This window comes from Melospiza melodia, chromosome 3 (assembly GCF_035770615.1).
Source record: "Melospiza melodia melodia isolate bMelMel2 chromosome 3, bMelMel2.pri, whole genome shotgun sequence".
NCBI classification, from domain to species: domain Eukaryota; kingdom Metazoa; phylum Chordata; class Aves; order Passeriformes; family Passerellidae; genus Melospiza; species Melospiza melodia.
Window position 1 is genome coordinate 113,031,120 of NC_086196.1, and position 11,835 is coordinate 113,042,954.

At 44.9% G+C, this 11,835-nt stretch overlaps 1 protein-coding gene across 8 annotated transcripts in view; it reads left to right on the top strand.

Moving 5' to 3' along the window:
• The window catches only part of SPTBN1 (spectrin beta, non-erythrocytic 1), a 115,641-nt gene that overhangs the window by 102,180 nt on the left and 1,626 nt on the right, over window positions 1–11,835 (top strand). For 7 of the 8 annotated variants that reach the window (XM_063152723.1, XM_063152725.1, XM_063152722.1 and 4 more), the window contains 7 exons: window positions 730–814; window positions 1,334–1,530; window positions 2,531–2,637; window positions 3,166–3,229; window positions 8,182–8,420; window positions 9,637–9,810; window positions 11,404–11,446. In XM_063152723.1, the coding sequence (XP_063008793.1) occupies window positions 730–814; window positions 1,334–1,530; window positions 2,531–2,637; window positions 3,166–3,229; window positions 8,182–8,420; window positions 9,637–9,810; window positions 11,404–11,446 (909 nt within the window). Of the gene's footprint in view, window positions 1–729; window positions 815–1,333; window positions 1,531–2,530; window positions 2,638–3,165; window positions 5,984–8,181; window positions 8,421–9,636; window positions 9,811–11,403; window positions 11,447–11,835 lie in introns of those variants that run through there. The other variant, XM_063152729.1, reaches the window with a different exon arrangement.

Consider the following 11,835-nt stretch of genomic DNA (forward strand, 5'->3'; position numbering starts at 1 on the left):
GTGACATCAAGATTTAAAGTGTCATTTTCAGCCCAGAAAATGCAAAGTTGCTGCATTCCATTCTGCAGAGAATGTCTCTGGGATGGAAAGGTGTCTTCCTTAAGCAAGGGCAGAGGCAGCTGTGAGACAGCCTGAACTTCCTGCAGGGGAAATGGAATGCTGTGGAGAGGCCTGCTAGGGGAATGAGCAGGAAAATGTTTGTTGTGTAGGGACTAAATTCAAGGAATATTAAGAGAACCATATCCAACTGCTGAAAGCCTTGATTTATTTTCTGAGGTGTCCAGGCCACAGGATAGAGGCTCAGCCCTTGCTTCTCCTGCCTCCCTTTGGGGAAGGAAAGGTAATCAAACATTTTGAGGCGCTTCCCTCTCAGGAAGTGGAGAGCTTCTGCAGCAATCCTGAACAGCATTATTATTATTACTTTGCATTATTCACTGGAAAAGGGCAGAATATTCAGTGCCTGATTGCACTATTTACATTTGTTTGCCCATTACACCCTTTTATCAAATACTCTGTGTGCTGTAGCTTTTAACAGACACTGAATGCTTATGCAAATGTGATATTTTAATGGAAATGTCACATTTATTTATACTTGGAAGAGAAAAACAGCTGTTGTTTGCACGGTGAAGTCACTTCCTGAGGAATTTGTGCAGTGTCTGTCAGTGCAGGGTTGGAGGGAATTGCTGCCTGGTGCTTGTGTAACAGCCCTGCTCTCTGCTCTCCATCCAGATCAAGGAAAAGCTCCTGCAGCTGACAGAAAAGAGAAAAGAAATGATTGACAAATGGGAAGACAGATGGGAGTGGCTCAGACTGAGTAAGGACACCCTTGGATTTCTTTTGGGATGGGCCATATTTAACTTTCTGCATTGTGCCTTTCTGAGCATTGAAAAAAACCTGCAGCTCCTCACTTTTGTTACAGTGCTTGGAAGTGTGTTTGTGCTGGAATAGCTGCAAGGTTCACACCTGTTTGTTGTTAAATAATGAATTTGAAACCAAGAAACCCCCACCAAAGGTCTTGCTCTGTATGATCAAACTTGGAACTTGATGCAGTAGCTCTACTGTATTTGCAGGTGTCACATTCCAGTTTCTATGCTGAAAATAGTAGGTTACACCAGATTAGAACAAAAAAACACCCTAAATTTGCAAAATGCAAAGCCAATAGGAGAAATATCTGTCTTTTCAGTGACCAGTTTCACTGAACTTAGCTCAGGGGAATACTTAGCCAAGTGCATGGACTTTGTTCCCTGAGCTGGGTTTAGATAAATCCCAAAGCTACCACAGTGCTCATCTTTGTGACATTAATGGCACTGACCCCTGTGCCCTCTCTGCTCAGTTTTGGAGGTGCACCAGTTCTCCAGAGACGCAAGTGTGGCTGAGGCCTGGCTGCTGGGCCAGGAGCCCTACCTGTCCAGCCGTGAGATTGGGCAGAGCGTGGACGAGGTGGAGAAGTTGATCAAGCGGCACGAAGCGTTCGAGAAATCCGCGGCCACCTGGGACGAGAGGTTTGCAGCGCTGGAGAGACTGACCACGGTGAGTGTCTGAACCCCCTGGCCATTCCTGCTGCTTTGGAACAGCTCCCAGAATCACCAACTTGTTCTTCATTTCTTGGTTGTTTGTTGATTGACCTCAGCCAGCCACACAGAGCCTGAAGTTTCATATCTCCAGCCATACTAAAAACCCCCTTTGATTAATTGGAACTCAACAACCTCCAAGGAAAAAGCTTAAATGATAAATGACCTTAAGAGTCAACAGGAGCTGTCTCAGGCCTGGGAGTGATGACCCAGAAGGAAATTTCAGAGCTGAACAGTTGGCTCCAGCCCTCTGCTGTATTAGCTGGCCAGTTATTTTTGGTTAAAGATGACAGTGGTAGGAAGGGGGCAGTGACAGTGATGTTTGTTGTGTTGTGACTGCTCCAGTGCAAGGCTGTATTGTCCTCTAGGAAGACACAATGAGAAAAAGAAACCCCAAACTCCAATTTGAACACAACTGCAGTGTCAGTCATTGATGCTTGGAGAGCATTTTACCATATTTGGAGAACAATTTGGCTTTAGACACTACAGTTGAAGTGGCCTGGGTTTTCACACACACTGAGTGTCACAGCTGCAGACAAAAGGAACTGGAGTTTCTCAGCATCTTCACAAATCAGGCTGGTTTTATGGAGATGGGTGATTTCAGGGATTCAGACAGGAAACATTTTACTTCTGTGTTTGGCAAGCAGACAAGAAGATGTCACTTTTGGATATTTTAATAACTTGGGCTGTTTTGTTGTTTGTCTGGGTGTTGTTCTAATAGGATGAGTAGGAAAATAGACATGGCCACTGGAGAGCTGCTAACAGAGGTTCTGATGCTTGTGCCCTCCCTGACAAATTCAGTGCCACAAACTCTTTTAAGGCCTGATGCCTTCCAATTTTATCCCCATTTACTTCAATTTCAGTAATGTTCCAGAAAAACATACAGAGCTGTTGCTAGTTTCTAGAACACCCCACAAAAATGAGCAGTTTTTTTAAATAAGAAATGTTTCCTCTCCCAGCTGGAGCTGCTGGAAGTGCGTCGGCAGCAAGAGGAGGAGGAGCGGAAGAGGCAGCCGCCCACTCCGGAGCCCAAGGTTGCAGAGGATGGAGACTCCCAGCAGCAATGGTGAGCTGGACTCTGCTCTTCCCTTGGGGAACCCTTGGGCTGAAAGTGTGCTGTGAAAGGAGAGGAGCTTGTATGGGTTTATAACATGACCCTTGTTAGGAGGCTTGGTGGTTTATGGGGACAGGACCTCTCCCAGTCCCCTGAATTCCATGCCAAGTTCCCATTTTCCAGTTGTCACTGCTGAGGCATCCCTGGCCCAAAAGCGGGAATGCTGCTTTTGTCCTCTGGGGCATGAACTGCAATTCCTGAACCAACTTGGCTTTTTTCTTTGATGAGCATCATTTACAGATTTTAAGCCATTTAGAAACTGCTTATGTGATAGGAGGAGGTTTATTTGTAAGGTAATTGTCAGTAAAGTCTGGTTAAATCTCACTTCACACTGGATTTATTCAGTTGGGCCAGAGGATTTTAGGAACATGCTTAGATTTCTTAAATTAATATTCTGTAAGAAAATCTCATTTTGTTGAACGAGGTGAGTGACTTCCAAGAATATTATACAATTTCTTTTCTTTTTCCTCTCTCCAACAGGGATGGGACAAAAGGAGAACAAGTTTCCCAAAACGGTTTGCCCTCAGACCAGGAATCTCCACGGGTTAGTTACCGCTCCCAAACCTACCAAAACTACAAAAACTTTATTAGCAGACGGACAGCCAATGACCGCTCGTGGTCTGGACTGTGAGCCACAGAATCACTTGCAGCAACAGAAACCTTTTTTCAGTATGGTTTACTGGTACTGGTTTAATCTTTTGGCTTCAGATTTCCCTGCTGCTTTTCTCTTCCTTCCCATCAGTTGACTTTTATTTAATTAGCAGCCCCTTGGACATATATTTGCTTCACTTTAATCTTTGTTTATTTGAATCTCCTCACTGACACTCAGTTGCTTGAAGGTGACACATTTATTTCATGTTATTTACTGTGAGTTTTTCATGTTGCTAATAGCATTAAGATTTTCCAGCGAAAGCCTCCTTTAAATGAGTAATTGAGATGTAATGAGATTACATCCTAATGAAGAAGAGCTCTAGGACCTGACAGGTATGACGCATCGAGTTATACTAACAGGTCTCAGCACGGCAACTTTATTAAATCAGCTGCATTAGCAAGAGTTATGTACCAGGCCAAAGATAATCCACATGAGTGAGCTGGGCAGGAAGGGCTGGGAGGGGGGGGAGTGTGACTGTGGACAAATAAAAGCCTTAAGGTTAGTTTGTATAACATTCCATGCAGAATGGACTCATTGACTACAGAGAAAAATAAACGTGAAATAAACCATTCAAAACCAGTATCTAGATTTATCTGGGAGTTTAGTCCTCATGCAAGGTTGTGATCTTGCTGTGTTGGGGCCCCATTTGGCCTCAGTCCTGTCCAGGTGGCACCACAGCAATTCTATTTCTGGGCTCCAGAGAGGCAGGGATGTAAATGAGAGTAGGGTGTAACCCCTTGGGGAGAGGATGTGATGCTTTCCTTTACAAACTAAATAAAATACACTGTCCAAGATCCCAGCTCTTTATTTTACATGGGTGCAGAATGAATGCTCCATGCCTTACTTGCTCCTCCTTGACAGGGGTGTCCCAGTGGAGTCAGGATGCATGCCAAGAATCCTCACGTGCAGCCATGACAATGCCAGTAAATGTCCCTGGAGTTAAGGCAACACTGGAGCTGGATCTGGCTCCCCTCCCTCCCCCTTCCTGCAGAGCCTCCTTGTTTCAGTTAATGCTCTGAGTGAAAGGACACTTCCCTTTGTTGCTGAGCCTGGCTCTCTGGGGTCACATTCAGTGCAGGAAAGGCTCCTGGCAGGCTGGGATCTGTGCATATCAGGCAGTGCTGCAGAGCAAACACGAGTCCCAGCCCAGGGCTCTGGCAGGAAATGCCTTTCAGCACAAACTTGGCTTTAAGAAGCCCATCCTAGTTAGATCTGAGTCTGCACACAGACTCTGCCAATGCTCCCCAGTACACAGCAGTTCCACCTTTCTCTTTCTGGAAATAAAACCTTTTGGTTCTTCTTTAGCATTCAGTCCTGAAGTGAGCTGTTGTACATTCTAATGTTTATAAATTCTCTACAGTTGTGGCAGGGAATGTGAGGTGATCTTCAAGCACATCCCAGATAATCATCTTGTTGGTTAGCACAGCCTTATACATCACCTGTTTGCTTCTTTTGAAGTTTTATTTTATTGCCATGCTACATGATGCATTTCTATGTTCATCTTTGCCATCTGCACTTCAGTCTTCCATGAGAACTTCCAAGCTCAGTTTGTGGAGTCCTGTGTTGCAGTACCTTGGGTGTACAGAGCTGTGTCAGTGAGGCACAAGATGTGCTGCTGTTGGTCAGAATTTTGGTTTCTGACAACTGGCTGAGCAGTGCAGCTGGATTGTTCTGTGTGGGCTGAGCTTGTGAGCTGAGAGCGGTGATTGAAAGGATGTGCCTCAGTAACTGTACTTTTGTCTTTCCACTTCATGATGCATGTTTTGTTTTTTTGTTTTTTTCTTTTGTCAGGATAACAACATATAGCTTCTTAATGCTTTTTAAAATTCCATGTGAATTTATGGGGATGCTCTGGTGGCTGCCCTGTGCCTCGAAAGTGTGTCAGTTCCCAGGGCAGGATAGCTGTAGCTTCAGACTCCACCATCTGCAGAGCCTTCACATGTATTTTGGTGAAAAAAGTAGTCTGTAGAAGGAATTTATAGAGATAGATTTTTAAAATTTGTATTAGTACACTTACATAAAAATTCCACTTTTATGATGATGAAGAAAAAGTAAGTCATTGATTAAGGTCATCATTTCAGGCACTAGAAGAGTAGGATTTCATCTATTTATTGCAGCCTGTGGGTCTGGCTAAAGGCATTAGGAAGGTCCTTTTGACAGAACAGCCCAGAGTTTGGCATCTCTTTGTCTTGTAAGCAGGCAAATCATCTGGTTCTTCAGCTGTGGGGCAGAGCCTTGAGTCCATGAACTGAGCAGATGTTGCTTCAAGCACTGCGAATCCAAAGGGGCACCTGTGTCATTGTCACCACCTGTCTTGTTGCATGTCCCAGTCCTGCTTTAAAGAGTTCCAGAGTAGCCTGTAGCCACTAAAGCACTTCCAACTAACCCCTCAGGCCCCACTGAGAGAACTGTATCATGTACAGAGACCTGTTGTGTTGTAACAGGAGTTTGCTGTTGCTGTTTGTCCTCCGTGGCGTTGTCTCCGCATGCCCCACGCATGTTTCCATTGAAGTGTGTTCAGCTCCCGTTTTCTCTCCGTTTTCATGACACATCCTTTGCAGAGCTGTTCATGATTTATTTTGCTTGTTTTCTGTTAATTGTAGATAACACGTGAAAGGAAATAAAACCTGAAAGAGCGTCAGAAAAGCTTTTCATAGCCCTTTTACAACTGGTAGAATTTGACGTAGAAGGTGCAGGACTGATGATGTAATTAAAGTTGGCAGTTACTTCTCAAAGTCACAGGGTTGCAGCACCGAATTCCATATTGTTTCCCATAAAATCTGTTGAGCAGCTGTGCAGTGGCTGCTGGTTTGAAACTGGTTTGGTTAACCTCAGGTTAGGGGTTCTGGGTACCCCCAAAGCAGTTCTGTTTTCACATCTGGCTGGTACTGCTCCAGCAAATGCGCTGCTTTCTGTGTCGGTGCAGGGGCCAGGTATTTCTGAAGAGTTTATTTAAGCTGTGGAGATGAGTTCCTGTGGGCTGTGTGATTCCTCAGTGCTGGTAAGAGGTGTCAGGTCCCTCAAACAGGGCTCCAGCCAGCAGCAAAGTAGAGTTTGAGGTTCAGGAGCTGTCACTGGACAGAAAGGTGTGCAAAGCTCTCCTTGTTCTTGAAGGGCTCTGTTGGCCATGGGTGGTTGACACGGGTGATGAATGGTGACTCAGGGGTTGTTCATTCCACTACCTGTGTTCTGGCTGTGTTTGGATAAACTTCAGCCTCATCTATTTACCCTCTCCCCCACTTTAATGCAACACTTTTGTTATACTTTGAGATTTGGGTACAAGTAGTGAGGGTTGATGGCTTAGATTGATCCTAATTGTGGAGAGGCAGTGTAAGGCTATGTGTATTTAGGGACAGGGTAAACAAGATCTGACTGAAGTGCAATGTGAGCTGTGATTCTCTCCCTGTTTAAGGGTGTAGTAGTGTCTGTACTCTGGAGGTTTAGATTGCTAAAGGCAGTTAACCAATCCTTCCCATGGTCAGAGCAAGCTGACACTCAGATCTTTATAGGCCAAAGGTGAGGTACAAGGTGTGAGGCACAATAATGGGTACTGGGCAGGTGTAAGAAGTTCTAGCAAACAGTGGCAAAATTGAGTTTGTTGCATAATAATTTGGCTGCTTTTGATTTGTCCAGGCCATGTGCAGAAGTAGGAATGTCTAATTATTGTGCCATTCATAAAAACCTGCTTGTCTGCATAAAACCAGTCCAGAATGTTTGTAATCTACTAGAGCATTAGCAGCACTGAGCTTTAGTAACTTGCTAATAATAATACTACACACTGGTTGTGTAACTCCTGAGCTGCTACCAATGGCTCTACACGTCAAAGTAATGGTACAAGAAAACAAAAAAAAAAAACTGGGACCAAGCTGCATTTCAAAAGCTTATAGCCATTAGGATTCCAATTTAAATGATTTTTGGATGAATGGCTCCTGAAGACGTCGCCAGCTTGACCAGTGAGAGCTGCTGGAAACACGGCTGCTCTCTAGGCTATCGATCCCAGTGCGGCAGGCAACGCGACCAACAAAGCAAGTGATGGGCAAGGCCTTGGTTCTGTCTTTGTTTGGGGGTAAATAGCTGTGTGATGCTGTGTGACTGTGGTGGTTTTCAGTTCCTTTAACCAAAATCCAATCCACCTAATAACGCCAGTCTGAACCAGACCTCGATCAATTGACACGTGACCTCATTCCCCTTGTCTTTACGATCCAATATCCTAACTGGGATGGTGGAGATGCATGGTGTAATCTTTCTAATTTCTGCATGTTTTGATTTTGTTGTGTCACTAGGGGAACGGGGAAAGCGGGAAAGGAGCTTTTACAGAAACAAATCAATTGCACACATTTTTGTAAATGCTCCTGGGCGATTGTGACATCTTTCTCTGCTGACTCATAGTTAATTCCTTTTATGGACCTTTAATGCCCCAGTAATGCCATAAATGTACTTAAGGTGGCTGATGTGTATAACTTCTACCGTTCCTCTAGGTTTGCAGAAAGTGTGATTGTTACTGTTCCAAACATTTGAGTACTTAGCAACAGAACTAAATGCTCTCATTCTAGGAATAACAATATATAAAAGAATTGACCAGCAGAGCAAAGCACAGTAAAATTCACACTGATGTTCAGCTGCTTTTATTTTCCCGTCTCTCCACCTATAAAATGGGTACTAATCCATTCCTTCTAATTTCCTTGGCCTCCTGTGTCTCCATGGAGTGCAAGAAAGAACTTACTGGCCTGTGTCATTGTCCAGGCAAAGTTTATACACAGCCACGTTGTGCAGGGAGACAGATTAACTGCAGAATGCCTCAGTGCTGGGGGCTTCTGACTGAACGTGTTCTTCACTGTTCCTAGGTGGCAGAAACTGCAGAAACCAACGAAATGGTCAATGGAGCTGCAGAACAGAGGACAAGTTCCAAAGAGTCCAGTCCCATTCCTTCCCCGACGTCCGACCGCAAAGCCAAGAGCGGCGTTCAGGCCCAGACTGCTGCAACCCTCCCGGCCAAAACGCAGGAGATCCCCTCGGCCCAGATGGAGGGCTTCCTACACCGCAAGCACGAGTGGGAGACACACAGCAAGAAGGCCTCCAGCAGGTACAGTGCCCCATGTGGAACACAGGCAGGGCAGCCAGGGCTCTGCCCAAGCTGGCACAGAACCATCTCCAGGCTCCTCTCAGCTCCCAGAGACCGCCCAGGCTCCTGTTGCTGTAGGGCTGAACACTGCACATGGGGAGCTGCAATCTGGAGATACTTGGTACAAAAGGCAGTGTTAGCCACATTTGTCAGGTGGAAAACTGAGGCAGAGAGATACCACAACTTTCCCACTCCACATGATGGATTTGTGGCAGTAGTGGGATTTGATTCCAGATGTCTCAAGTTGTATGTTACCACAAGAAAAGAAAACCACGTAGGTGTAAGTCTAGAAATGTTCATATTCTTCTGACATTTTCTATTTGCACATTACCACTTTCCACCTACTCTGTAATCTGTTCAGCATGAACAGAGGACTATTGGTGCACCATAGTCAGTTCCACTCCCAAGGAATGTCCTGCAGGTCTCAAACAGGCAGAACTTTGAGATTTGTCTGCGCTGAAAAAGCTGACTGGGGTCCTTTGTGACCTGAGAGAGCTTTTGAAACTAGATTTATGACAAGGGAAATGTTCACAGCAGCTGCAGCAACATCTGTGGGATTTCGTAGGAGCCAAAACACTTGGCAGATCTGAGGTCTCAAGTGAGTGCAGCAGCACCAGGATTTTTGTGCCACTGGAGTTGTTCACACCAGACAACACCTTTGAGGCAGTGACAGTCACCAGTACCAGTGTCTGGGTATTCCTATTTCGAGTAATTGTTAATTTTCACAGTTGTATTAGAGAATGAGGTGGATGATGCCACTAAGAGTATTTGTGTCAATCAAGGATTTTGCACACAGCCCGTTCCATTCCATTCATCATTTTGCAGCACAGTGAGAATTCCTTCTACAACAGAGTACTGCCATTAAAAAGGTCAATCATTTTCTGTCTCAAGAATGCAAAGTACCCAGTCTGCCAAACAGTCCTCCCAGTGTGAGGACAGGCTGATGTGCTGTCACAGGGAGCTCTGGGAATCTTGGATCCCTTTGGCTTTTGTCTTGAAGCTGTGTTTCCATGAAAGAATTCCTTGTCTGCAGTTCATGGGACAGCATAGGCTGTATTCACATCCTCACCCAACCAATCTCCATTAACTTACAGAAGTAATGACATTTGGTTTCTCCAGTTCTGCAGGTGAGAGCATTGGATTTATAATTGCTCTTGTTGTTTCCCATGTCTCAAAGGTCATGGCATAACGTGTACTGTGTCATAAACAACCAAGAGATGGGCTTCTACAAGGACTCAAAAGCTGCTGCTTCTGGCATCCCTTACCACAACGAGATCCCCGTCAGCTTGAAGGACGCAGTCTGCGAAGTCGCGGTCGATTACAAGAAGAAGAAGCATGTGTTCAAGCTCAGGTAAACCTGGGGCAGTGTCCTGCCCTTGGGGAAGCCATGGTGGGTGTGTTCACTGGGACACCCAGCCAGGAGCTGACCATGAATGCTAACTGCAGCCCTGCTTTTCTGAGCAAGCTCTCTATCCCTGAGCTGTGTCTGTTCATCAGAGCGAGCAAGTACAGGACAGTGCTGCAGTACTCAGAGCACTTTCATCTGGGACAGGACCAGATGTGTGTGCCCGCATTTCACAGTGCTGGGTTTTTCAGCTGCTCCCTCTGGAACTAGTGGAGAGCAGTGATTGTGGTTCTGCTCTTTTCCAAATCAAACCTCTTGTTTAATTTTTTCAGTGTGAATTTAGGAGACTGCTGAACACATCTCACATATTCAGGTCTGGAACATACAGTTACAGAGCATTTCACTCGAATGTGTGAAGACTTGTTGCTCAAAAGTTTAAAAAAAGGCTTTTCCTTGGGAAGCTCTTTGTTTTACTGAACATTATTCTAGTGCCAACAGTTAAAAATATTTATTATTACACAGCTGTGAGGTAATCCTGTCAAAGAAGACTTACTTTATAAACTAATTGGGTCATGTATTCCAACACAGATGTTTTGGGGTTTTTTGGCAGAGCAGGGGTGGTGGTGGTGTAATTTTATATTGGTACAGGAATCCTCTAAAGATCAGAGAATCCCTATCTGGGGAAAATTTGCTTTACAGAAAATATATGTGGAAATATATGGGAAATATTTAGGGAAATGTATCTTTCTTGAAGACAGGTCTGCAGCTATGTGATTCATCCTTTGACTATTTTAAACCTCTCAGAATTGCTAATGGAAGTATATGCTGTTCCAAATCCAAAGTTAGGCAGAAAAACCAACTGCCCTTTTTTCCCAGTGCTCCATCATCTGCATCAGGCCCCTTGGTTACTTGCACGTAGATATTTCCTTTACTCAAGCACTGTTATTTTACTATTTAATCCTTAATTTCATTTCATAAAGAGTTGTTAAAATGCTTGATTTTTGTTGGGAAAGATGGGGAAACCTGCAGGAGAGTTCCTGCTGCCCCTGCCTCCTGCTCCTGCTTGTTCTGGTGATACTCAGTTGTTTTTTCATTTCTATGTGTCATCACATACATTGTTAAATGGATCCCATTTAAACCACCTGTGTAAAATCAGCACAGGAATCACACAGAAGGGAGACTCTGGTGTTCACTGTGAGGAGAGGCAGCTGCTCATCACTAACACTCAGAGCAGGACCCCGAGGCAACACCACCACAGCTACAAGAGCAGAGCAGCTGCACAATTTTGCAGGATTTCACAGGAGCCATGAAAACTCTGGGTGCTGCCTGTGACATGAAAGCATTGAGTCAACTTTGATAATGTGTTTTGCAAAGGAGAAAAGATGAAAGAGCAAATACTGAGCCAGCAGCCACATGGGAACACCACCCTGAGCATGTCCAGAGCCCAGAGCTACTGTGTGCATGGCTGCAAGTTGTCGGGGGCATTTGGCAGTGCAGTCCTGTGTGCCTTGGGCTGCTCATGTGCTGGAGCCAAACAAGCAGGAGCTGAAGCCCTGTGACCACTCCTGGGCTAAATTTGTGATGGTGTTTTCTTTCCAGATTGACCGATGGCAACGAATACCTCTTCCAAGCCAAAGACGATGTAAGTGTGTTTTCCTTAGTTTGTTACTGTGCTCTCTGTGCTGCTGGGCCATGGGGAGAGGCAGCTGCTGAGAGCTGCTGTGCACTCTGTGTGTGTGACAGTGTTTACAGGGGTCTGAGGATGAGGGAAGAGACGAGAATGTTGACTCCATGTTTCAGAAGGCTGATTTATCATTTTATGATATATATTATATTAAAACTATACTAAAAGAATTGAAGAAAGGATTTTATCAGAAGGCTGGCTAAGAATAGAAAAGGAATGATAACAAAGGCTCGTGACTGACTGAGACAGTCCGGACAGCTGGGCTGTGATTGGCCATTAATTAGAAACAACCACATGAGACCAATCACAGATGCACCTGTTGCATTCCACAGCAGCAGATAACCATT